The following is a 25,797-nucleotide window of genomic DNA, read 5'->3' as shown; positions in this document are numbered from 1 at the left end:
GGTCACCAGGTTTTACCGGGAGGCATAACGGTATCGTCTGCATGGCAATGGAAAGAGACAGTCATACTTATGAATGATGTTGCCAAGTGGGAGCATGCAGTGGGATAAAAGGAAGTGGTCCATGAGGGACCCCACAGGCGATATCTGCTGAGGAAGATGATGAATTCCCTATTATAACAATGTAGGTTCTATGTGAAAGGTGGGATCTGATCCAACTCAGTGATGAGACAGATATACTGCTGCACTGATGCTGCACTAAGTTCCAAAAAGATTAGAGCTGAGCATCTGCTGTTACAATTCAGGTCATTCATCACTTTGAGAAGGGCTGTCTCAGTGGTCTCATATGTAGTGGCCTAAAACCTGATTAAAATTTCTCAAAAATGTTGTTAAAAAAAAGATAACAGTTGCATGAGAATAACTTTTTCTAAACCTTTAGAAACATCTCTTTAGAGATAGGTCTATGGTTGTTAGGAGTTGAGACATCTATGCTCAGTTTCATCAGGATGGGTTGCTTAAGACTAGAGGGGAACGTACCAGTGTTCAAATAAATATTTATGATAGATAAAATAGACTTCAGGAGTCTGACATCACATTGCTGCTGGTATTAAATTCCCCATTCAAACCTGCAATAGACATTTTATTCCACACCCATCACAACTTATAGCAGTAATTTTGTCTATGTTTTTGGTAAAGAAAACCAAGAACACCTCACATTTATCTGGGGAGGCTACAATAACACACAGCGGAGTCTATTACGTTGAAAAGTACCCATGATTTATGACAATTTTATGGTAACAGGTTGGAGGAGTATGCCGCTCTCGCATCTTTAACCACCTTTTGGTACCTGGTTTTCCTTTAATATCGTAACCAATTTATATCTTGTTTTTCTTCTTCTTCTTTTTAGCTTTTCTGTGCTCCTGTTTGGGCATCTGCTGTGTCATTAGGCCATGGAGATGGATTAACTAAGAAGATCTGGTTTTCAGGGGTGCAGTTTATTAAAGACACTAACCAGATCATTCATGTGTGCAGAGAGATGCTTTGTTCCGTTTCATTTAACTGGGCAAAGGCCAATGAAAATTTAATAGCATTGACCATTAAAGATACAGGAGCAGATGATTTGCTGTAAAATATCATCTCTAAAAGAAGAATTAAAACCAATACACCTGTGATCAGAAACAGATACCGTCAAAACAGAGAGCTTTCACATTTAAGCCAATGGCAAAAACTAAATCAAGTGTGTGACCACAGCTGTGCATTTAATCAGACACATGTTGGATTAAATTAAATGTTTCAGTGATATTCAAAAAATTTGATAGCAAAATTAATTGAAGCATCATCAACATGAATATTAAGACCACTAACAATTACAACTCTTCCAAGTTTTACTACTACCGAGGTTAAAGATTCAGAAAACTCAGACAGAAAGCCACTGTTTGGTCCAGTAAGGACAGCCTGCTCTTTTCTGTAATATTGATCTTTTGTTGTCCTGAGGCAAACTGCCCTATGCCACACAGCAGGCTCTGATCATGCTGAGCCTATATCACACGTGTGCGTATGTGTGTGTGTGTGTGTGTGTGTGTGTGTGTGTAATTTTGTAATTTCTCTTACCGGAACTTCTTCAAATCCACCTCTGCGGCAACAGGGAAAACTTTATCGAGAGCGCAATCACCAACATCAATGGCAAGCCAGGAGTTACAAAGAAAATGCCATTTCTGCTCAGTCTGTAAATCCTGCACCATGACCTTGTTCACATACCTGAGAGAAAACTCAATTTAGAAGTTAAAATCAATAACTGTCAAATCACAAATTGCATTCTGTCAAATGTCACCGTTGTTTATAGTGTCTAATAATGTAATCCTCGGTTATGGTTACCAATAAGAGAGGCTAATAAATTGATAAATTAATATAGGTGTTTAAGAGGTTCCACTGAAGTGACTTAAGGGCGGCACCAAGAGAAAAAAAAGCATACATAATGTGCATCACATGTAGTTTTGATGTACTTCTCTATGGCATAGTGTTTGTGTCAAGACATCAATCAAGAAACCGATGGACTGCATTGTAGACATTGGAGAGTAAAAATCAAATAAAAGTTTAATTGTTAAGCTTACGTTAAACTTAAACTTACTGTCTCTAACTCACTGCCTCTAAACCTAAACCCACTGGCTCACTGTCTTCCTCTGCACTCAACAAACTCTTTATTTGTGACTCTGTTGCAAGGACACATGAAATGACAAATGCATCCTACTTTAAGTAGTTTTTCTCTCTTGAAAAGGAGTATGAGCAATGGCATTCAGTTCATCTGTAAGGTCAAGAGCCCATTGGAAAGTTACCGTTTCTCCCTTCTCAACTCATTCAAACAGAAATTGACTGGGTATGGTACTGGAAAATAGTGCCAGCCTTTCCCCGCACAGCGCAAAATATGATTTAGGTGGGTGGGATTGAAGCAGTTTAAACAGAAAAAAATGAATCAGCTTGTGCAAAAAAGATTGATTGGTAGCCAGGATACACTTACAGTATATACAGTACATCGCAATGTTCTTTATAATCCATACAGATTCAGTTTAAATAAATTTCATGATTTATATGTTTCTGATCAGGAACAAATCACAAAACATAAATTTGAAGTGATTTTCCTTTTCCAGTGGCTCTAACATGCTTGTCCCTTCCCTACCAGGCAGGATGCCCCCCTGAGCTGTTGTGCCACAGCCTAATGCTCAGCAGGTCTCCCAGGGAGAAGGGTGTGGTCAGTAGGAACACGTCCACCGCACCTCTCTCAAACACACACTTCTCTGGATCTGTCAGGTGGTGTGGCTCACTGTCTCCCTCCACACCCAGCAGAGTTATCATCACCTAATAACAAAACAATATAGTACAGTATATGTTACATTCCCCAGAACTGAAATTAAAGCAATGCTTCTTATTGGGAGTGACTAACAACTAAAATTGACAAACAATGAACACAAAGGGCTCCAAAAGTAGGGGTTCAAGGTATCCATGGGGATGCCGACAAAGGCTGCTCAGTAACAAGGGTTTTCTAAACGACGCCCACCATGGATGCCCATAAAAACTGACCACCAAGCATGCTCGTCCATGTATTTGAACTCTGGAGCATTTACTGTTCGGTTTCTTTGGGTAGATGAAAACAATGCCATTCAAACAAAACTTAACATAAGCTAAACTTAATTGAACTTAAAGAGGAAACAGTAGACAAAGGGAAAGGCAACTAAACAAACTTAGAATATTTAAGCAAGGGGCGATTTAAGAACAGCAAAAGGGGGTGACCTCCCATTTGTGTAACACAAATGATGAGGAGCATAATCCTGATTGGTATAGGGAGGAATTGACAACGCATTGACCTGAGAGGAGGTGGAGGCCCCTCGCCGATGCCCGGTGCTGATACTCAACATGTAACGGTATTCATCCATGGGGTCGTTGTCCTCCAGCACCGTCACCTTCACCTGGAACAAGAAAAATCTCACTGAGAAATGCAGGGGTGGACTGGGATAAAAACAAAAAAAAAAATTCCCATGACAACCTACCCAGAACAAATTATTACTAGAGATAACGCACGACCCCTAAAGCTCACATCTCGGCAACTTGGGCTTAATAGAAAATCCTTTCCCAGTCCATTTACCACCTTGTCATTCTTGTGCAAACACAACCTGTAACTAGGACATTTCCTACAACACTTGAGGGCAGCATGGTAGCTAGAGTACTGAAAAACAATTAATTAAAATGATGGTGCTGCATGTTGATGTTACACACACGTTGCACTGGGTTGTTGCACCTCATTTTACTATCAGACAAATTGATTAATTTGGTTATGGATTTACCTCAAGGGACTTTTGTCTCTTAATTTTTCAGCTCCCCTTTAACCTCACCTTGTTTGTGCCACCAGAATAAAGTTGATGGGGGGGAGAAATATGGACTAGTGGGCTGTGAACGGGGAGGAGATCCCCTGTTTCTCTCTGTATGGAGACAGGACTAAACAGGACACAGGACTAGCCAAATAGCCAGGAACTTTTTATGCATTGGGGTCATGCTTGGTTCAGTGCTGGCCCACCTGTCCATCAGCCTACTGGGAAACTTCCAGGACTCCAGTCTCCCAGTGGATCAAAAGGCTAAGGTGCCATCAATATGCTCACAACATTTAGAGGTTCAATCTGGCTCTTTGAATCTGCTGTTACATATCACTCCCTCTCCTTTCTTTGCTGTAACTCTCTCTAAAGAGTCTCTCTGTAACTTTCTGTAAAGATGGATAAAGACAGATAGATCAATAGATAATCACAAAACTGTTGGCCACTGAGCAGCTCCACTGGAGTAGTTGGATATTAAGTGCCTTGCTCAAGGGCATCTGGAGGTGTAGCACTCACTTTGCTCCAGTATTTCCCAGCTAGTCTGGGTATTTGAAGTGGCATCCTTCTCTTAAGCCCACTTCCCGAACCTCTGGACTTGTTTATGTGCAGAAATGTGTGTGCATATGATTAGCTCACAATAAATTGAACAGCCATTGAAAATGTGGGAAATTCAGGGTGGTATAAAGCTGGATTGTCCTACTTTCATCTACTTCTCTATCACCTAATTTCTACCACACCTTAGAGAGCAAAGGACTATAAATTGGATGACATGTCACTGAATTCATCAGTGTTGGCTGACAGTGGCCTTGGCTCTGCTGTCTGAGACATACCTTGGCTGTGTCTTGAATGTCTTTTCTGCGTGCCCACACAAGAACCAAGAGATAAGCCACAAAGAGGGCACCCACAAAGCACACGACCACTGGGTTCTCGGCAAAGGTCGCAAACAGCTCAGCCGTGCGTGACGGGTCAACAAGGTTAGGAGTGACAAAGAATGAACTCCCAAAGAAAGTCAGGTGGTTGCAGAGGCACTGAGTCACCAAATGCGTGGTCCGAACACCAACCTTGCAAGACAGTGGTAAATCAGGCATTTAATGTTAGTAAAGTTTGAGAAACATGTGATGACTGATTGGTAGACCTCATTACTGTACTTACCCTGCATCCATAATCGCTCCAATCTGATTGTGATTCATCCCAGTATTTACACTGGGAAGCAATGGAGGTTATGGATAAAGTGGCATTGATGAATTTTATTCCCGGGCCCACTATGGGTCTCACCACAAGATAGTGTACTCCAGTGTTTCCTTTCAAATCCTTGGGGTCCAGTAGCCAAGTGTATCTCTCCTCTGTATCAAGACACACACACACACACACACACACACACACACACACACACACAAACACACACACTGACTGCATCAAAAATCAAATTTAAAAGGTATTATACTTACAAACATCCCATCTCCATCAGTAAGGGATTTGTTACCTTGTGTATCTCCCTGGTGAGGCATCTGCGTCATGGCTACGTAATTTGTATCGGTGGGATGCTCCTTATGACCGAGGAACAGCTTGAAGGGTAAAGGATCCTCTGAAGGCTCCATCTTTAAAGGTATACTGACATAGTTAGTGCAAATTCTCAGCAATGCAAAACCTGAATGTTTCCAGAATACCAGAGGCAATAATCATTAAATATATATGTAATAATAAAATAATGAAAAAGTGGTTAAAATAGACTGCAATAAAAATGCTAAAAATTCAACACATTAAAATAGTTAATTTAGCTAATGTTAGCATGCTTGCTACCTAACTTGGCTATAACCATTTCTACTTTACTTGCTAATGTGTTTTCATACTGTTAAAATACTTGGAACAGTTGCCTCAGAATATTTTTGAATGTTGCAAAGTTGCAAAGTTATGGAAGTGGTCTGGATATCTTAGCTTGCGTACCACTTAGCTAGCTAGCAAGCATGGATTTCATACTTTTGTGTTGACCCAGAGACATCATGCCTAACTTTGACCTAGCGACATAATGTAGGTCTGTTGGCTCAGGGACATCATGCATTGGCTGAACAGATTTAAGGCAAGCACCACCCTTGATGACCCTGGGACGGCTCTAACTCGGCAAAATCAGGACGTGCAGCACTACTACTAGCTAGCTTCTTGTTACTACCTATTAACTACCTGCTCTGGTATCATGATCTCATATTTTGAGTGTGAAGTTACCTATATGAACATTGTAAAAAAGAAAAAGAAATTGCCCACTGTCATGATGGACCAAAGTATAACATGAAATTTTCCAAAATAAGTGCTCATAACATATCCAGTTTTTAAAATAGAAATGTCACTGGACCTTTAACACCAGTGTAGTGTCGGGAGAAGGAACATTGATGACCATCGTGCTGTAGTTCCTCAGGTCCAGGACGGAGTTGTTCACCTGCTCTCCAACAGGCCTTGGCAAGAGAACCTGTGGACCAGGCAAGATGTCAGCAAACTGAAACAGAGACGGTTTTTGTTTGCAAAATGTAAGCCAATGTTTGTTAACATAAATATTTTGTGTTCTAGCAGAGGATTTTAACTATTTTATCAGAGAGGTAGTCCAAAGTGAACATAAGGCACTATTTTAGCTATTAAGTGTCATGATTGGCAATGTTGTACCAATATTTGGCCTCAGCTGATTGTTGGTAGACAAGCCGAACATCTACCTGAAATTTTCTGGCTAAACCTGCATTTTATCATTGTGAATCAGGTAGAAATTGGATTGGTCATTCACAATGATTTAACTGTGGCTTACTATCCCAAACATGCTTCCTCCAAATGGATTGTTGAACGACTGGTAAAAAAGTTGGTTGTACTGGTTGGAAGGCGGGAGGGAGGCGCGAGAAAAGGAGAGGCCTGATGAGATGACTGGCATCCCAACTCCATTTTCCATTCCAACTTCATCAAACCAATCATAAAAGTTTCTGCCCTGAGAAGATGTTTCCAAAAGTCCTATCTGAGATCAATAGCAGTGAAATTGCTAAAGTACTCCTTCCAGTACAAAACTTCTACAATCATTAGTGTTGAAATTATGTCTGTTCTCAGATAACAAAGACTTCTCTCCCCTGGCAGCCCTTATGCTGTTTAAAACCGTCTTTCCTTTATCCTCGTAGAGAACATGCTCTCTTGAGGAGATTAGAGACCAGAAAGATAGCAGAATCCTCTATTACTGTACACTGACCTCGATATCCTCAGTCAAGTTCTCCACAGGGATGTTGGAGCCATTCTCTCTGGCGAGGGAGAGAGCACCTATCAAGCCACTGATGTTTCCACTTCCACTCCAGGAAAATGGGTTCTTCTTTAGGCTTAACATCTGAGTCCAAGCGGATTAAAAGAACAAAGTTCAAACCACATTGCCAACCAAGCTCAAAGTATGAGGGATTGAGGCAAATTGAAATTGAGCGTACAGTACATCTTCTGTAACCCCCTGGCACACAGGAACACATACTTGTGTACACACACGCACACACACATGCATGCGCACATGCACACGCTTACTGACTTACTCGTACATCTACTGGTTCTTCTGAAGGAATTATGTTCGAAAGTAGGGATGGGAGGGAAAAGCTGGGGGAGGAACTCTGTGGAATATTTATAGACTCCTTCTGCAATCTTCCTGGAGTCACTCTGGGGAAAAAGAAGATATAAAGGCAATAAGGTTGGCTTTACATGGTCCAACTTTAATGCAACTTCAGGTCTGTGCAACTTAGTTGTGTTGGAGTTCCGCAGGAGAACCGTCCAATGAAAATCATGAATTGGGTTTGTATGATCATTTGGAATGTTGAGGATGAGTTTGGTGACATAGCAACAGTAAAAGTTTAATTTGCAAAGTAAAAGTTTGTAGTTTTGTGCAACTAATTACACGAAAGTTGCATTGTATAAAGCCAGCCTAAAATTAAAGCTATGAGAATTGAGCTATTGTGAATTGTAGTCTGCTAGTTTTCTTCACCAGCCCCTTATTTCATGACAAAAAGGGTTCTTTATTGGCACTTAACGGCTTGCTAATATGTTTAATTCAAGTTTAATGAGGGAGCATCTAGTGTTACCCACTACTTTCAATGAGAAATACAAACAATATGCTGTTTTTAGGGTAAACAAAATACAGCTATGGAAACTTCTTCCTAGTTAAGTGCCTAGTTAAAAATAACAGACTACATCTGTAATGTCAGTCTAATTCATAACTTGTACTTGAGGTGTATGCTTTTTTTATACTCTGCCTAACTTACCTCTGAACTAACACACCAATATGATCTTGTTGGACAACAGCCGCCACCTCGTTAATCTTTTGCGATCTTAACAATGCACTCTGTATATTGTTCACAGCATTGAGAAGATCATCAGATATGCTTTTCTGCAAAGGATAAGACAAGTCATTTAGGACAGGGGAGGCCAGTTCTTGTTGTCAGTCATCTGAAAATACTGTATGAAGGTGAAACGACTCACATTAGAAGCATAGGCCAGGATATTGCTTGCTGCCTGCACAATGGTGACTGCTGCAGTGTGTATTTCTTTCTTGTTATCTTTGCCAGCATCCAAGAGGAGGGAGGAGCTGAGACTTGCAACCATTAATGAAGCCTCTTTCTAGTGGTGGGAGGCAACATCACTCAGATAATCATAAAGACACATTTCTAGGGCCTCAGTTCTGATACCCAACCCCCAGTACACATACAAATTACAGACAGGGCTGAGCAAAGGCCAAATGTCTTTTAAACAAACATTGCTCTTCATTAACTGTATCAGTTAAAGTGAAATCAGGATTTATCTGTCCTTGTCCTTTGTCCTTTTAATTGTCCTTTCTGATCATTATCTGTGGACTCTGAGCAAGAAGTGCCCTTAGTAAAATAGACCTACAAGTATTGTCCATGTCTGTGAGCACCTATCCTCAACAAAACAGCTGAAGCACGCTGGATCAATTGTCAATTGTCAGGATTTAATTACCTCCGCCAACGGAGTTGGACTGGGGTTATGTTTTTGCCCGGTTCTGTCTGTCTGTTTGTCTGCTAGCAGGTTAACTCCAAAAGTTATGACTGGATTTACATGAAACTTTGTGGAAGGTTTGGTCATGGGGCAAGCAAGAGCTGATTAACTTTTCACACCAATTAGCCAAAGGGGTGTGTGGCAATGGGCGTGGCTTCTCATAAAAAGGCATGTAACTTGCGAATGCTAATTGGTTGGTAACAGGGCATGGAAGAAATTATTCGCTTTTGGTGAAAATCTGACATGTGGAACTGACATATATTGATAATTAGTGAAGTTTATATTCAATCAGGAAGACTACTTAAATCCACCCACCTCTCTCTAGTTTCATTCATGCTTTCTCTTTACCCAATCAGAGTTGGCGAAGACTTTCCCTCTTTTTCCAGAGAACCAGTTAGTTAGCCGCCACTTTCCCGCTCTTTTTCAGAGAGCCAATTGTCTAAGTGTCCAAGAGTATATACAAGTCACCTGCTATGCTGTTGTGCTACTCACAGAACTATGCTGTATGGTGCTGTCATTCCAGTCGCTGTGCTTACCTTTGCCCCTCCTCCACCCCACCACCACCAACATCAAGGCTCCCGAGGAAGTTAGCAGTACATCCACGGATGTACTGCTAACTTCATGAATGGGAGGAGTTTCACCAAGGAGCTTACGCCAAAGTTTCCAACATGTTTTGCTTCTGAATAAAGTTTTCATTTGAGCATTCAACCTAGTCTCTCCTGATTGAACCTCCCTCCTGTGGTTCCTCTGCCTTAATGTTTCTGAGGCCACACCCCAAGATGCTGCTTAGGAGACCCTTTGGGGGGCCTGTGTCCCAGGTTGGGAACCACTGTTCTGTGATGCTGACCATGATGTCACATTCTAATGTCGGTGTGTGGGGTTTTACTGTACCTGGGCAGAGGGGCTGAGTTCAGCGCCTTTCTTGACGATCCCAGCCAGCCCTCTGGCCGTCACCTGAACCTGCTGTGGAGTCTTGTTGGGATCGTCCGTCACCACGCTCATCATTCTGTTTAGCATCTGCTCACGAAGCTTCCAGAGACATTCACAAGTTTGCTTTTCAAGCATTTACATATATAAGACAACATATTTAATGAATCCATTCAAATAAGAATCACTTTCACTCCACTGACGTATCTAAAATGTTGCAGCTAAATATTCTCATTGTGGTCACAGATCTGCCATCTTACCTGGTCAATAAAGTGTGAAAAACCAAATGCCTACCTTGTATTAACCAATACACTGCAAAGTCCATCTTAACAATCATTCATTCTGGTATAGTACCTTAAAATCTTTATCAAGTTTCCGCTGCAAAATTGAAGGATTTTCTTGAATCAAGTTGCATGCCATATGCCTTATTTCATGATAATGTCATTTGTTTCAAGAAAATTCTCATAACTGATGAAAATGCATTACAGACAAGTGAATTTATCTCTTCCATCCATCGGTAGCGTTTTTTCACTTGTTATGAGGAAAACAGGATTTTAAATCATTATCTATAACAACAATCTCAGTAATCTATTTCACTCCTGTGTGCATTCTGTGGTATTCGTATACCTTTTGCCTAGCAGCTTTTTGTGATTTATCAGATTGGCCATTGAGTATTGCAGCCACAGAGTGGAACATCTGTCCCAGAGTTTCTCCTGACAGCAGGCCTTGGTCCTTCAACTGAGCCACAGTATCCTCCACTGCAGACTGGAGGTCCTTGACTGAGGAGCTGGAGTTTGCTGCCGAGTCCTGCACCTGAGGAGAAACAATGAAATAAAAGAACTGCAGTTTTCTTACAGTAGTGTAATGGAGAGGTAGTCTATCTCTCTCAGCTCTTACTCTATTATTGTTCCCAGTGCTTCTCTCTGACATGATCATTCAACAGTTACAGGAATATTTTAAAGGCACTACGGCTCTGACGCTTTCACTCTTTACTCTTACTTGCTTTTAATGTATATGATGTAGGAATTGAAGCTTATTCTACTGTTGCACTGTAAGTCACTCTGGATGAGAGCATCAGCTAACTGTTTAAAATGTAAGTGTAATGTTGTTTCAGTGGAGCATGCAATTTTGTTTTTTTAAATGAATTAAAAAATGTACATGGTCTGACAAGAAGCAAATTTTACTACCGTGGGAACAATGTTGAAACCATTCAAACACATTTTTTATCGTAATTTTAAAAATCTGAAAATGTGGCATCTGGAAAATACTAATTCCTTTCTTAAATCGTAAACAGCATGATTTTTGGAGGTACAATACATATTGATATTCATCCAAGAGCAATGACACGTTTATTTATTTATTTTTTATATATATATTTTTTTACAAACCTGTATAGTTATGGTGGTGTTGAATATGTCCTTGCCAGTTTTTGCAGTTGCCACGATAGTCAGGCTATAATTGGAAATGCTCGTCCCAGAAGGAAGGAATACAGACTTTACCTCATTTTCCGTACTACAACGCAGATGCTTACCTGAAATTCAGAGCAAATAGATATGTTTCAAACAGGAAGATAGCCCTTGGCAAGACTAACAAAGTTCTGGAAGAATAATCTATAAAGAATGAATGTGGAATGTATTTTAGTGAATATGGTAACTTTGAGATTTTTAGAGTTTGCTAATTCTGTCCTCTAACCCCAGAAACTTTGCCATGCTGGAATACTTACCCTCATCAGTCTTAAAACAGTACTGGCAGTTAGGACAGGGAATTTCAGTCTTGCAGGTTATATTGAAAGCATCAAGGACAGTTCCAATTGGAGGTGAAATGCTACATGAAAGGCTGCCAGAGTTGCCAGATGTTGCAGAAGGACTTTTGGTGGTGCTGCCAGAGTTCCCAGAAGTTGCAGAAGAACTTTTAGTGGCGCTGCCAGAGTTGCCAGATGTTGCAGAAGGACGTTTGGTGGTGCTGCCAGAGTTGCCAGATGTTGCAGAAGGACGTTTGGTGGTGCTGCCAGAGTTGCCAGATGTTGCAGAAGGAATTTTAGTGGCGCTGCCAGGGTTGCCAGAAGTTGCAGAAGGAGTTTTCGTGATACTGCCAGTGCCAGGTGATTTGGTTGCAGTGCCAGTGGCTTCAGAGGGTTTTTGTGGAGTGGCTTTGGGTTTGGCTGTCGTAACAGAGCCGGACGGTGTTTTGGTGGTAGCAGCTGGATTCTTTGCAGACGATGATATCTTTATGGTGTATGTTGAAAACGCACCTTTTTTCTTATCTGCGGGATATGAGACAATGATGATGTGTGATCAAAATGAAATGAAGGAATCTGAAAGCATTTTGTAAAATCAGGTTTGTTACAGTTAATAATCAGGTTGCGGTCAAAACTCTCCAAATTGAAGTGGTTCTGCACTGGCGACCCAAATGAGAAACCTACTCTCATTCTTGATCCTTCATAATCTCAGTAGTTTTGTGATGTGGGCACGGAAAAACAATTGGCCTGTGACTCACTTTGGGCCCAGACCCAAAAATGAAAGAAAAGCTGCTTTAGAGGTCTTGGCCAGCTCCAATCACTGCTGATAGAATTTAAATAATCACACCCAACAGTTTGAAGAGCATGACAATGATGTTATCCATATGTCCATTTGCCTGGTACCATCCAAACTGAGCATTCATGGAGCAAACTCTAAAACTGTGCCAAACACGTTTCCCACTGCCATCATAAATATCAGTGAAGCAAAATTATACCAGAAAAAAGCAATACAGATTAAAGATGCCCTATCACTGCTGATAGGGGATCTTTATGCTGGTAATATACAGTACCTTAGTATAGTTTGTGTTTTTTTTGTATTGTTTTTTCTTATTATTTTAACTTTCATATCATATCCAAAAATAACCTTTTGAAGTAACGTGAGAACAATGAACCCCTGGGGATCCAGTTTTTGCACATTTTAGATGTTAAAATTTCCTTTCTAAAAACTACAGAGCAGCCATGACATACTTTTACTGAGTAATGTATACTCACTATAAGCCACCACAACGACATCCTGATCCTTAGACTTGGCCATTGTAAGGTAGTTATGTTTCACAGTGTACTCAGTGCCGCCATTTTGTTTCTCTATAAGCGGCTTTTTCTTTTTGTCTTTGTAGCAGCTCTTCGTCTCAGCCTGTAAAAATAATTATTCAAAATCGCTTCCTCAATATTTTTTTTTTTAATAAACAAGTTTTACAACAATTTTAACAACAAATCATTTAATCTTAAAATTCTGCAAACTCTCATGAAATCAGAAATAATGTAGCTACTCGATTTGTTGATTTGTCAGACTTACTTCCCATTTGTTATCCTGTCTTGGATCCTCAATGTTCCAAACGACTTGACAATTGTCACATTCCAATTTAATTTTTACGTCTGTGTTCTCCTTCACTGGGTCACACCCCGCCTCACAACTGAAACAAACACAGTTTTAGTACGACAGATCAAAACCAGTGACATATCACACGCACAAAATATTTCAAATCTCCAGTTTGCTGTCTAGTATAACCATGTATTTACCACTGATTTGAAACAAAAACCTAATTCTTCATTGTACTCCATGGTCGATCAGCAGTTTCAATTTAGGGAGGCCTACATAATGTGCTGTGGTAATTCATGATTTGGAAATGTTCACATTGCAAAAAAGCCTTTTACTCTCACACTCAGTGCTGAAATTTTATCCTAAAAGACATGAAATACTTTTATTTGTTTCCAATGAAGTGAAGAATTTTCTGAATCGTGATATTATTGCGGACGTGGCAGATCGCGCCACTTGTTTCAAAGATGTCAGATGATTCAAGCATATTCAAGGGTGCTCCACCCCTTTTGGATTTTTTCACTAAGATAATATTGTAGGACGTACAATTCTGAATCAGATTTGGTGGTAAGAACATGGCTGATCCTTATGAATGTCAGTGATCAGATAAGATCAGTTTCAAAAACGTAAATAGATAAATACCTTAGCTTGTATTTGATGAATTTGGGCATAAAAGTGATACATATGGATGCAGTGTCCGGCGCTTTTTTTTTTTTCTCCGTCGCCTTAACCTTATATTTAAAATATTGAAATGGATCTGGTAGGCAATTTCCTTTGATGGTATGAGTCTCTGTCTGCCATTTTCCTTGGCATTTACAAGGGTGCTCTGTGGTTTAAAGTGGATAAAAGTCATTATATTACTGCAATAGCAATTGACAGACAGATTAAAAAAAACATTTAGGACCAGCTTGTAAAACATTCTGATATTAGTCTGCATAGACCCTCGTCTGGGACGAGAGTGAAAATACTCTTCTACTCTCTTCTTTTTCAGTGTTTTACTAATTAATAGAAACTTTTAGGATTATGATTTTCTGCCACTGATTTGATCACTTCATTTTCAAAGTATTGATCAGAAGAGGAACGCTGCATGGGCTTCAAACATGTTCACTGGAGGTGCTCAATGGAAATATGGGCAGTCCATATGTAGAGGAAAAAATAAGAAAAAATCCAAGGTACTCTCCTCTGTATAAAGTTAAAAAGCCTTTATTATTCTTCGCTATTTCAAGTTAAAATGTTAGAAAATGGAGCAACACATTGCAGGCCCACCCAGCCTTCTTCAGGGTGCAAAGAACAATGAAATGTGTAGGAAGCTACAAACACAAGTGTATATAATTAGACAGAGACTGACTGCTTCTCCAATCAGCCTAAACTAGTTTAGACAGGCAGACAAGGCAATTGGCACCTCAAGGAAAAGAACCAGTCGATTTCCCTTTCCATTATCCTCCTTCTGGCTTAACTGGCAGTTCAGAGCAATTCACATATAAACACCAGTAACAATCAAACTCTGTTGAAAGCCAGATACCTGACATCTTATTGAGTTATAAGTATAACAACTGGAATGATAAAGGTATGATTCTTACTGCATTCCCACTCCAACTCCCAGTCTTTTTTCTTTCTGTCTTTTCCAGGGGATCCACCCTTTACTTCAAGTTCGATACTTTCACTGGTGTCAGAAACCGTATCTGAAGGTTTTGCAGTGATTTTTATTTTTGAAGATCTGGCAACTCTAACATGTTTCTCTCTCTGAAAATGAGAACAAAATGTTGCATTTGTAAATAACGCAGTATGCATTGTTTAAAATGTAAGAAAAAGGCAGAGACTATGGCAGTAAAAAGCAATGTGGGCAAAATAAGGAGGGTTGAAGGGGGAAAACATCCTCTCTATTAACCCAAAATAAGAGACACAACCCCCCTTAAAAAAAGTGAGTAAAACTGTTTACCAGTCCAACATCACCATTGTTAAATTTCAACAAATCGTCATCATGACTGTTTGGTTTGAGGACTGAATGAATGGTGCAGGAAGCAATGCTAAGCGTATCCACATCCACTTCCACAGAGGAGAAGACATTCCACGCTCTGAGTTTCACTTGTAAAGATCCTGGAACAAAACATTTTGTTATGAAAAAGGATATTAAACTGTTCTGAAGCCTTACAGTGGACCTCATGTATCAATATTTCTGCACATATAAACTGCTAAAACATGATAAAATGCTGATGCAAAACTGTAATAATGGTTTAAACTCATTATTAGATGTCTAATTTGCAACTGATCTTCAATTATTGGATTTATTAAATGTTTTACACAGAATTTTGCTAGTATTTTGCCTGATAAGTGGCCCAATTAACTATTATATGAATATTTGATACCTTGAATTGGGTTTCTGATGTGATAAATTTCCTTCTGTGTGTTCTGCAGCATTTCTCTGGTCTCAGAGAAGCAGCTGCTGTCTCCAGTCAGAGAAAAGAGGAGCAGCACAGGCACTCCCCGTTCGAGGGAAACACCGACGTTGAGATCTGGAGACTGAGGACAGTCGCCCTCCTCCGCTACTACTGAGGCCTGCAGCCCTGCTACCTCCTCCAACACACACACCTGCAGTATACACACAGTTAGAACGGAGAGAAGGGAAATTATTTCATATGATTATTGTAAAACCTTCGGTGACTTCCAATAATCCAAACAACTGTTGGACATGTATTACAGTTCAGTTTAATTTACAACCTTGAACAGTTCTGAAAAAAAAACAAAAAAACAAAAAAAAACAACATGGTAAAACATATAAAAAGATACATAATGTGTTATAGTAATTCCTGATTTTGTAATATTCCCATTGCGAAAAAGCCTTTTAATCTTGTATTCAAGTCTTAAAATTGTATTTATCCTAAAATAAGTCTGGTTATTTTACTTGTTTTTCAATGCAGTTTCATTTGTTCCAAGAATTTTCTGAATCATGTGACGTTATTATCAATATAGCAGATTAAGGGCAATTGTTTCCCTTTCATATCATTATCTTTACTTTAGAAGACTTCCACAGTTCTTCATAACATTGTGATATGGGAATAGCCTTGGTAAAGTGCAAGAGAATCAGACAGTGGATGAGTTACAAAAGAGAGAAGGGCAATTATTTCCCTTTCAGTTTACTGTTCTAAAATTGAAATTGGTTTTAAAGCCAACAAAGGTTTTTGATAACATTGCCATAGGAATAACCTTGGTGCAGTGCAAGAGCATCAGGGAGTGGGTGAGTTTCCATGGTGAATCATTTCACGGGAGACATCTCAGACACTCATGGTCTGATCAGGATGAAACTTGGAGGGATGATGCATCTTCACACTGTGTCCCAGTGTTTAAAAAAATCACTGATTGGCCTAATGGGGGCACTAGAATTAACGGTCAAAATTTTAAAATCAAACATTCTATTTCAGACACCACTGGTACAATTTTGAGGAAACTTGGAGGTATGATGCATCTTCGCACTGTGTTCTGTGGTTTAAAATAAATTACACTAATTGGCCTAATAGGGCGCTATAATTAAAGGCCACAATTTCTTACTTTGGAAGGCCTTAACTCCGGCTCTGCAAGTCTGATTGGCACTGAACTTGCTACACAAATCCAACTGTCCTTACAAATTACACTGATTGGCTTAATGAGGCCGCTATAATCAAAGATCAAAATTTAAAACTAAAACATATCTCAGACACCACTAGTGTGAATATGACAAAACATGGGAGGGATGATGCATTTCTGACACTGTGTGGGCTTTTTAAAAAATACACTGATTGGCCTAATTGGGAATTTTAAAGGCCATGACTGCTACACCACCGGTCTGATGGGAGGATGCATCTTGTTACTGATTACTGCATCATTAATGGGGTACAACATGTTTACTTGTTCTATTTGCATTTACCTGCAGGCCTGTGGACACTCCAGGGAATGTGACCATGTTTGATGCATGAAGGGTCAGCTGGTGGCAGCCAAGCCCGAGCTGCTCCACCGTCTCTGGACTCACTGTGATGTTGTTGGGGATGATTCCTCTGACCACTGATGAATTAGACAACAACATTTCTCCACTCTGGATCATGTAGGTCACATTTGTACCTGCCAGAAGAAAAGCAGAAAGAGAGAAGCTTACACAGCATACAAATCACAGTTAAAATTCAAATGTTAAATTCAAGAAAAAGTAAGAATAAAATACAAATACACCAAAACTGGATGTTTTCAGCGGTGATATCAGATTGGACGACATTAATTCATTTTTGCTTATCTTGATTCCACCTACCCGCTTCCACTTCCATTTGAATCTGAAATGGTCTGCCATAAAGGGCTTTGCAGTTTGCTGCATCTAATGGCAGGTTCATAGTGTAGCACTTGATAACACCAAACTCTGTGACACGGTCTTGAACGGTAATTATTTTCTGAGCTGTAATGTGTATCTCACTGCTGCTACATTCCGCCCCCACCACAAATACACTGGGATGAATGTATTTGTGCACCACACTGCTCTCCAACCTGGGGGAAAATAAGCAAATGTAGAGATGATTAGCGGTGACTACATCCCTTATACTTTGAGAGAGAAAACATTTTTTCAGGTTACATCTTATACTCACCCCCACAAACCCCTCATCTACATGCATTTATCTGCCATCCATTAATTCTACAAAAAGAAACCCTGTTGTTCTTTGCAAGACTGCTAGAAATATGGGATTCACAAATAATGACTTTCTCTGCTGTTGAAGTTATTGTACTCACTCTGGATAAGACCATCAGCTAAATGCATAAATTGTAATCAGATACATAGCATCCACCCAACAAGATAAATAGTTGAAATTTATTTTAAAAGTCTGAGAAGTTCTATAAGTTGCTGCTCACCCGTCTGGACTGTGCAGATAAATAATGTGTCCATCTCCAGTACTCAGCTTGCAGGTGAGGTCGCCCCAGAAGGAACGGAGCAGCCACTTCACGCTGACGGTAACATCGTCAAAGACAGCAGCCAGCTCGCTCATTGACAATTTGAGTCCTGCGGGAAAGAAATTACTATAAATGCGGGGCAGTGCACTTAACCCACTGGGCTCCCAAAGAGCAGAAAAGCATACTGTAGATCTTTAACATGGCCGCTATCATCTCAGCAGATAGCAAACAGGCAGAGAGACTACAGAGATCATTCAACACACCAGCAACAAGGCTCTCTTTCGCTTTTTCTCTCGTAATCTCGTAAGTAATTTGTTCTTCTCTCTGGTTGTCTTGCATCACTTCCACCTTTCCTTCATTTGCTCTCTGCAAGTGATAATCGTCCAAATTGCTTTTGCTGATTTTGAAAAAAATCATCAGGATTAAAAATACAAAAGTGATTCATTCAGTTCAGCAGTTATTGATGGAGCTGGTGTTATCATGATTCCTGAAAGCCCAACATCTCAAATTATGTGTCAAACATTGTGTTCATACAATGAAGGTGTCTCAGGACACAATATGAGAGGGGATGAAAAGGGATGGTGCCATTTGTCAGCATAAAAAAAAACCCAAATTGATAAATATAATAGATTTTTCATGCTTCATATCCACTTTAAAGGGTAACTTCGGTATTTTTCAACCTGGACCCTATTTTCCCAACTTTTTGTGTTTAAGTAACTAATGGGGACAACAATTTTTGAAATTGGTCCATATTGAGCGAGATCGCGTCAGCCGGCAGCCGCGAAATGGGCTGCAATGTAATCCGATGGGGCAAATGTGAACTGTCAATGTATGTCCACTAAAAGTGCTTGTTTTTGCCACTGACAGGCTCAGATTGTTATTATAAGTGTCTGACAACATTATGGAAAGGATTCTACAGAGAAATTACATGTTTTTCTTTACCTTTCGCTTGATCCGGTCTGTTTGTTATTGTGTACAAGTCAATCTCCTATTATAATCTATATATAATGATATATTTATTTAGCCTATTATACTTATTTATTTAGAAAATCTGTATGACTTCCACCTACTCGGCCCATTACTGTCCTCTCCGGTGCTGCTGGATAAAGCCACGTCCTCCTCATCCTCCTTCCCCGCCTTGAGAGGCTCTGACCCCGGCCTCTGTTCGCTCCTCTCCCCGCTGTGACAGTCTCTCCACCGGGACCGGTTCGCCTCGTGTGCCCAGCGGCTCCCCGGTGTGCTCTCCGTTTCGGGACCCCCTCCCTCAGTCGCCTCGAAGAACGGGTCAAAACCCGGCGGTAAGATCCTGTTCCGCCCCACCGGGGAGAGGAGTGGGGAGGGCGGCTTGGGCGCGGAGGGGCTGCCGTGGAAAGTCCGAAGGGCTCCGGCAAACACTTGGGCGTGATAACGCGGACCGGTAGCGCCATAAACCGCGCCGCCGTACAGAAAACAATCGTTATTGGGGTTGAAGATCCGCTCCGATGAGGGTGGGAGAGTCGGGTCCCCGTGAAAAACAACTTCCTCCGGGGTGTAGAAGCAGGACGGCGGCGGGGAGGCGACGGGACGGCTCGCCTGGTAAAGGGACCATTTCCCCGGTGGAGGACACTGCTGCCGGGGCTCGGGGTAAGTAACAGTAGCCTCGGTAGTCCGGTAATCTCCCCGCTGGATGGCCGTTATGGTCCCTGAAAGTTGTGTCGTGGTTTTGTCTAGAGAGTTGGACCGAAATGTTGGCCCTGCGGTCTCGGTTAAAAACGGTGAATTAACGGAGCCAAAAGCTTGGTAAATATACATGGTGCATTGTAGTTTACTCTTTCTACAGGCTGGTGTTGTGTTTTTTAAGCGTAGGCTTTATTGTGAAATAGGCTATAAGCCTATAAGACTTGGTTACACACAATAACAAACAGACCGGATTAAGCGAAAGGTAAAGAAAAATGTTTCATTTCTCTGTAGGGTCCTTTCCATAATGTTGTCAGACACTTATAATAACAATCTGAGCCTGTCAGTGGCAATAACAAGCACTTTTAGTGGACGTACATTGACGGTTAACATTTGCCCCGTTGCAGCCCGTTACATTGCAGCTCGTTTCGCGGCTGCCGGCTGACGCGATCTCGCTCAATACTGGACCAATTTCAAAAATTGTTGTCCCCATTAGTTACTTAGACACAAAAAGTTGGGAAAATAGGGTCCAGGTTGAAAAATACCGAAGTTACCCTTTAATTCTGTGATACTCATAAGACAAACAACCCCCTATATAAAGAAGTATCAATTATATTTTCATTCAATAGTCTACCCACCTTTTTGTTTACCATCACATCACTGTATGAGACTGTATGGGCTGTAAGTTGATTGGTCATAATGCTAGGACCAAGTTGTGGGTATAGTGAGAGGGTGAGGTGGGGAACAGTCAGACCAGACCATCAGCTCTGGCATGGATGTAGCAATTGTCTTTCCCCTTTGAAACATTTTTAGAAACAGACTTGATTTGAATTATTGGTGCTACTGACCGTCTTTGCAGTGAAAATCCACAGACAGGTAGCTCCCCAGCCCAGGACACGGATCAACAAGGGAGTCCACAGCCGCTGCGGCCTGGCAGACCTGACGACCCTGACACTGACCTAGGATAAGGAAATACATGGGGAGCTGATCCATGTATTAATATCCCACAGCAATGGTTTTGACATTATGGAAAGCTCTACAAGCCCAAACTACAATTTAACATTTTTCAGTCCTGGTGTCCATGGTGATGAAGTGGGGGAAAGAAGGGTTAGTGCCTCAACAACTGGGGCAGAGGTACAACCTTAAATTTAATAGAGATCTAGCAGAGAAAATCGGCTTGACGCACTATTAATAAGATGATTTCATGGTCACCTGAAATATGCAAATGAATTGCAAGGAAAAAAAATCTCAATTCAACTAGTAATAAAGTGCAATATTTTAGCACATCCTACACCCCCAAATAACCTTCCAAAGTCACTATCATCATTTTAAAATAAGTCTGTGCTAAATGTCGTTTACAGTATTGATTTGTGCTGTGTGCTCTCTGTTCATGACATCGATATCACACTGCCTAAAATGCATATATGAAACACTAGTTTGCTTGTGCCATTGCTTAAATCCAAGAGTCAATATTTACTCTGATGTGGCTTGATTTCATTTATGTATCTTACAGCCTATTAAAGCTATTAAGCTTTTATTGTGTGGCTTTGCTTCCATGTTTGTCCTGACGGGCAAGCGTTCTTTGCAAATTCTGGCCTCTCTGTGACACAATATGTCCTTTGTTATATCTGGCAATTATTTCCTTCAAAAGTGGAATTGAATTTCATTACAGCTTCCATCCATGCAGAACCTGTGCTTGAAGCTGTGTTTGTTTTTCTACTCAAGCAGTAGTTCAGCTGATTAAATGAAAGGAACCATTAGGAAGCTATGAGAGTGGTTATTTTGCAAATCAGATCAAGTAACAGTTATCCAAATATCAAACCTCAGAACAAGACTGACAACTCAATAATAAGGAATCAAGGCTTTTTGTTGTTGTGTTTGTTGGTGTTTACCTGCTAATGAATCTACAATGTCCATCCAGCCGCACTGTGTGGATGTTGTTGGGGGGGTGAGTCTGGATCGACAGTAGTGAACTGTCTTACGACCGTAGAAGCCACCATCTATCTCTATCACTTGACCAGAGCCGCACTGCAGAGCGGCATTATCACCTGCACACATGATGGACCTCCCAGACTCTGGGAAGAGTTAAAACAGTACAGACAAACACTTCATCTCAGACTGATACAGTATGCAGTTACAGCATTTCATTTTTTTTCAGTGTTTAAGTCAGAATACATACCAAACTGGCAGACAAAGTGCAGTTTTTTGCTACAGTCTCCTGTGGCCTCCCACTGGAAGGCGGAGTTTCTCAGGATGTGTCCACAACCTGCTGCTGTCTGTGGGCGGCTCACCCAGTTAGAATAGCTGATATCTGAACCATCCAGCCAAGAGAGAGCGCCTGAGGATGAGAGAGCACACTGCTGAACATGACACATGCCATTTGATGGATACTTTTAAGTGCCTCACAGTTTTACGAGTGCCAAGCTAGGGTGGCCTTCATGGGAATCAAACTCAGGTCATATTTTTCAAATATGATAATAATGGCCTTTCTGCTTCTTAGATAGAATGCATCACCATAGTGTTAATATATAGTAGCCTATGTTTTCATGATTACGTTTATAGCCTTTATTGGTTTCTTAAATGCCAAACAGTGCTGAGTGACAGGACACAGTAGTAGGCTAGTAGTAGTAGTAGTAATTCATCTGGATACAAAACCACTTATTTTCCTGAGAGAAATACAGTTTTCAAGGGCAGCGGAAAAACAACATACAACACATTCAATAGATAACAACATTCACAGTTAAAGGCCAGTCTAGTAATACCAATGAAACATGCAACATACTCAGCATCATGCAGCATATTTTATAAAGCAGCATTCATTAGTTTAACATTGACAGTACTATAATCTGTCTGGTCAGTCTATGCTCATGAGGCCATCAGGGAGAATATGGTCCACATCATGCACATCACAACCACATCACAACTAGTGTTGATTTTGCCTTAGTTTTTATAATGTGGCACATGGAATCTACATATATTTGAGCATGTTAGAACTACTTATGTAATAACTTTCCAATAACGTAATAAACAATTAACACAACAATTTGCAGCTACTATTTGGAGCTACATCTGAAAAAGGGATGAATATGGATGGAAGAGGTTATTGGTGATCATTGTAAATCAGGTGTCCCCAAACTACGGCCCGCCTCCACATTTGGCCCGGCCCCTGAACAATACCAGAGACGCAGACCCCTGTCAAAGAGAGAACAGTATAATGGCGAAAATGTTAGGTAAGAGAAAAATTGATTCAGAATGCAGGGTATTTAACCTGCAGTGGACAAACGATTATTTTTTTGTTCAATGCAAAGAAAAGGCTGTTTGTCTCATCTGTCAAGAGGCGGTGGCGGTATTCAAAGAATACAATCTGCGCCGACACTATGAATCCCGTCACAAAGACAAGTATGATAGCTTGCAAGGCCAAATGCGAGCAGACAAACTCTCAAAGCTAAAAAGTGGACTGTTATCTCAGCAGAATACATTTGTACGCCAAGCTAAGCTGAACCAGTCATCCGTTTGGGCCAGCTTTCGGGTTGCTCAACTGATAGCAAGCAGCGGTAAACCTTTCACTGATGGAGAGTTTGTCAAGACATGTATGAATGCTGTCGCGGAGGAGGTGTGTCCCGAAAAGAAAGATGTCTTTAATGCCGTGAGTCGCAAGAACTTTGAGAGACTGCTCATATGAGTCATTTAAGTGAGAGATTCTGCTCTGATAACTAAGCTAAACTTTTACCTGTTAAGATTGTGCACGGCACAACAGAAAGTTAATGTTCCATGGACTTTTTTTCTGTGAAGAGCCCAGAGAGGGTTATTTGGTTATTATTTATTTCATTAATAGTGTTATTATTTATTTCCTGACTTTTTTTCTGTGAAGAACCCAGAGAGGGTTATTTGGTTATTATTTATTTCCTGACTTTTTTTTCTGTGAAGAACCCGGAAAGGGTTATTTGGTTATGTGTGGCTTTCTGGAAAACAATATTTTTTTACGTTTAGGCACCCCTGCGATCGTCACACTTTTTCTCTTACAAACTGACCCCGGCCCCCCATCAGAGAAGGGAAAAGTTATGTGGCCCTCACAGGAAAAAGTTTGGGGACCCCTGTTGTAAATGGATAAAATGTTTTCCACAAAGTGAAAACTCTGACATGCATCCTCACCTGGACCTCTATTGTACTGAGATTTCCATACAGGCAACAACAAGGATTGATTCTGTGATAGCTGCAAACAAATTGACTCTTGCCCAGCTCCACTTTCCTTTCAAAAGTGGCTCAATGAACTGATTGCAACTAAGTGCTGATTAAAAAACAGGGAGTATTTATTAAGTACCTGAATGAGAATTAGCTGTATCCTGCAGTGAAGCGTGTGTGCACTCTACCGTATATGTTTGTTTATGTATAAACAATTTATGTTGATCTGGCAGCTCTTTTGATTTATTTTGGGTTTGTTTATATTTTCTGTTTGCTTTTGTTTGTCTCAATGGAAATTAGATTGGAACATTGAAAATCTAATACTTACTACAGTGAAAATCTACCCTAAAACAGAATTTACAAGATGTTATTCCAATGACACTTGAGTCAAAACTGACTTTTTGCTATATGCTTGTTTTGTGCTTTTACATCTAAATGAGCTGTATTTTATTGCATTACAGTTTAATATTTACATTCATGCACCAGAGACTTGTTTGTGGGAGTGCTGTTGCAAATGTTTGCCAATCTAAACTCAGCTGTCTAAGGTGATAGAAGCAATGAGACATCTGCTTTCAGGGTAGATTCTCTCTTTAATGTTTAAATGTATCATAACAATTATTTCATTTTCTTACCTTCAGCAGCGGTAGAGTCTTGCAGGTTTGTAAAGGCAGAGGGTGCTAGCCCAAGCCACCAGTCCCTCTCAATGTCCAGGTGCTTCTGAAGGAAATATTGGGTTTCTTCATTCCGGATAAAGGCGAGGTGTCCTCCGCTCTGCTCACACCAAGCCTGGGCGCTGAGAAAAGAACGCTGTAGGCCCACAAACTCATAGCAGGAGCCGCCAAAGGCCTCCTGGTGTTCTGGGCAGGATACAACAACCTCTGTCTCATCGTCAGCACAAGACAGACAGCTGAGTGCCATCAGGATCAGCAGGAGAAAAACGGTCCTGTACATCAATCTGCCTTCCTGGATCTTTCTGAGTGAAAAGCTGCAATGCTCAACCAGTTCTTTTCTTGAGGATAAAAGACTATTTTGTGCAGCGATCATAGAACCATTGGAGCATCAGATTCAAAGAAGATGGATTGTCTGTCAAATTTCACCATTTAGACGTCTCTCACTTTTTGAATGCAGTGGAAAATCTTTACCCTTTCATCTGCTGTTCTCATGCATGCACCCTGGTGACATCCTGCTTTTAAAGGGGACTGACGTGAGCTTCTGACACACCTTTTCCTGGATTCAACAAAAGGTTGTCTGCCTAATAGCCTGGCTCTCTCAAAAACCTACTGTATGGATGCATTATCTGTGTACACAAACAGAGCTGAAACAAAATGAAAACAAAAGCCTAGCTTCAACTAGGTCCGAACAGAGGTAGGTTCTGGCTTATTAATAATTTATGTCACGCTATTTCCACTAAAAGATTGAGATATCTACATTTGAAAAAATTCACACCTACTGTAATGGATATGATTGTTTGTCAGCCAAGGAATAAATGGACTGCTGGCCAAACCTATAATCTCTCATCAGCTGTGAGAGTATCCATAGGGTTTTCTGTCGCAAAATCCTTTTCGTGGGTTATTCTCCCGCTCTTCAGTGAATATAAACTCAGTCATTACTCTTACATGAGATCTAGAGATGCTTGTAAAGGTACCTTAAGTGTTTCTGCTCTTTTTCATTGCTAAGGATGTTTGTGCAACGCATAACCGATTTTAAGGTGTTAATTTCAAAGATACTTATGGATGAAAACTTTGAGCATATTTCCTAAGTAGGCCTACAGGACTTAAGCTAAATCTGTGCAATGCATTTTTTTTTTCGAAGGACATATTTAGGAAAGATTTTTAGGAAAATCAGGAAAATTGTATGCTTTTTTTAAGTGTTTGTCCAAATTTCAACATTGTTTGGTACTTATTTTTTTCTGTACTGCCAATAGAAAG

The 25,797-nt window shown here is 40.5% G+C and overlaps 1 protein-coding gene across 1 annotated transcript in view; it reads right to left on the bottom strand.

Annotated features, from left to right (window-relative positions):
• The window catches only part of LOC139911121 (polycystin-1-like protein 2), a 35,133-nt gene extending 10,313 nt beyond the window's left edge, over positions 1 to 24,820 (bottom strand). The window contains exons 1-24 of the mRNA XM_071898621.2: positions 24,502 to 24,820; positions 21,867 to 22,025; positions 21,580 to 21,762; positions 20,536 to 20,646; positions 17,993 to 18,140; positions 17,403 to 17,632; positions 17,031 to 17,221; positions 15,496 to 15,718; positions 11,518 to 12,057; positions 11,179 to 11,325; positions 10,781 to 10,786; positions 10,422 to 10,591; positions 9,759 to 9,896; positions 8,334 to 8,471; positions 8,117 to 8,241; positions 7,397 to 7,517; positions 7,072 to 7,203; positions 6,205 to 6,318; positions 5,341 to 5,455; positions 5,010 to 5,200; positions 4,688 to 4,918; positions 3,357 to 3,458; positions 2,672 to 2,850; positions 1,609 to 1,755 (exon numbers count right to left, since the gene is read on the bottom strand). Coding sequence (XP_071754722.2) covers positions 1,609 to 1,755; positions 2,672 to 2,850; positions 3,357 to 3,458; positions 4,688 to 4,918; positions 5,010 to 5,200; positions 5,341 to 5,455; positions 6,205 to 6,318; positions 7,072 to 7,203; positions 7,397 to 7,517; positions 8,117 to 8,241; positions 8,334 to 8,471; positions 9,759 to 9,896; positions 10,422 to 10,591; positions 10,781 to 10,786; positions 11,179 to 11,325; positions 11,518 to 12,057; positions 15,496 to 15,718; positions 17,031 to 17,221; positions 17,403 to 17,632; positions 17,993 to 18,140; positions 20,536 to 20,646; positions 21,580 to 21,762; positions 21,867 to 22,025; positions 24,502 to 24,820 — 4,160 coding nt within the window. The remainder of the gene's footprint in view (positions 1 to 1,608; positions 1,756 to 2,671; positions 2,851 to 3,356; positions 3,459 to 4,687; positions 4,919 to 5,009; positions 5,201 to 5,340; positions 5,456 to 6,204; positions 6,319 to 7,071; positions 7,204 to 7,396; positions 7,518 to 8,116; positions 8,242 to 8,333; positions 8,472 to 9,758; positions 9,897 to 10,421; positions 10,592 to 10,780; positions 10,787 to 11,178; positions 11,326 to 11,517; positions 12,058 to 15,495; positions 15,719 to 17,030; positions 17,222 to 17,402; positions 17,633 to 17,992; positions 18,141 to 20,535; positions 20,647 to 21,579; positions 21,763 to 21,866; positions 22,026 to 24,501) is intronic.
• Between the last annotated feature and the right edge of the window lie 977 nt (positions 24,821 to 25,797).

Source organism: Centroberyx gerrardi, chromosome 10 (assembly GCF_048128805.1).
Source record: "Centroberyx gerrardi isolate f3 chromosome 10, fCenGer3.hap1.cur.20231027, whole genome shotgun sequence".
NCBI classification, from domain to species: domain Eukaryota; kingdom Metazoa; phylum Chordata; class Actinopteri; order Beryciformes; family Berycidae; genus Centroberyx; species Centroberyx gerrardi.
Note: the sequence above shows the minus strand (reverse complement) of the source record. Positions and strands in the feature narration are given on the sequence as shown.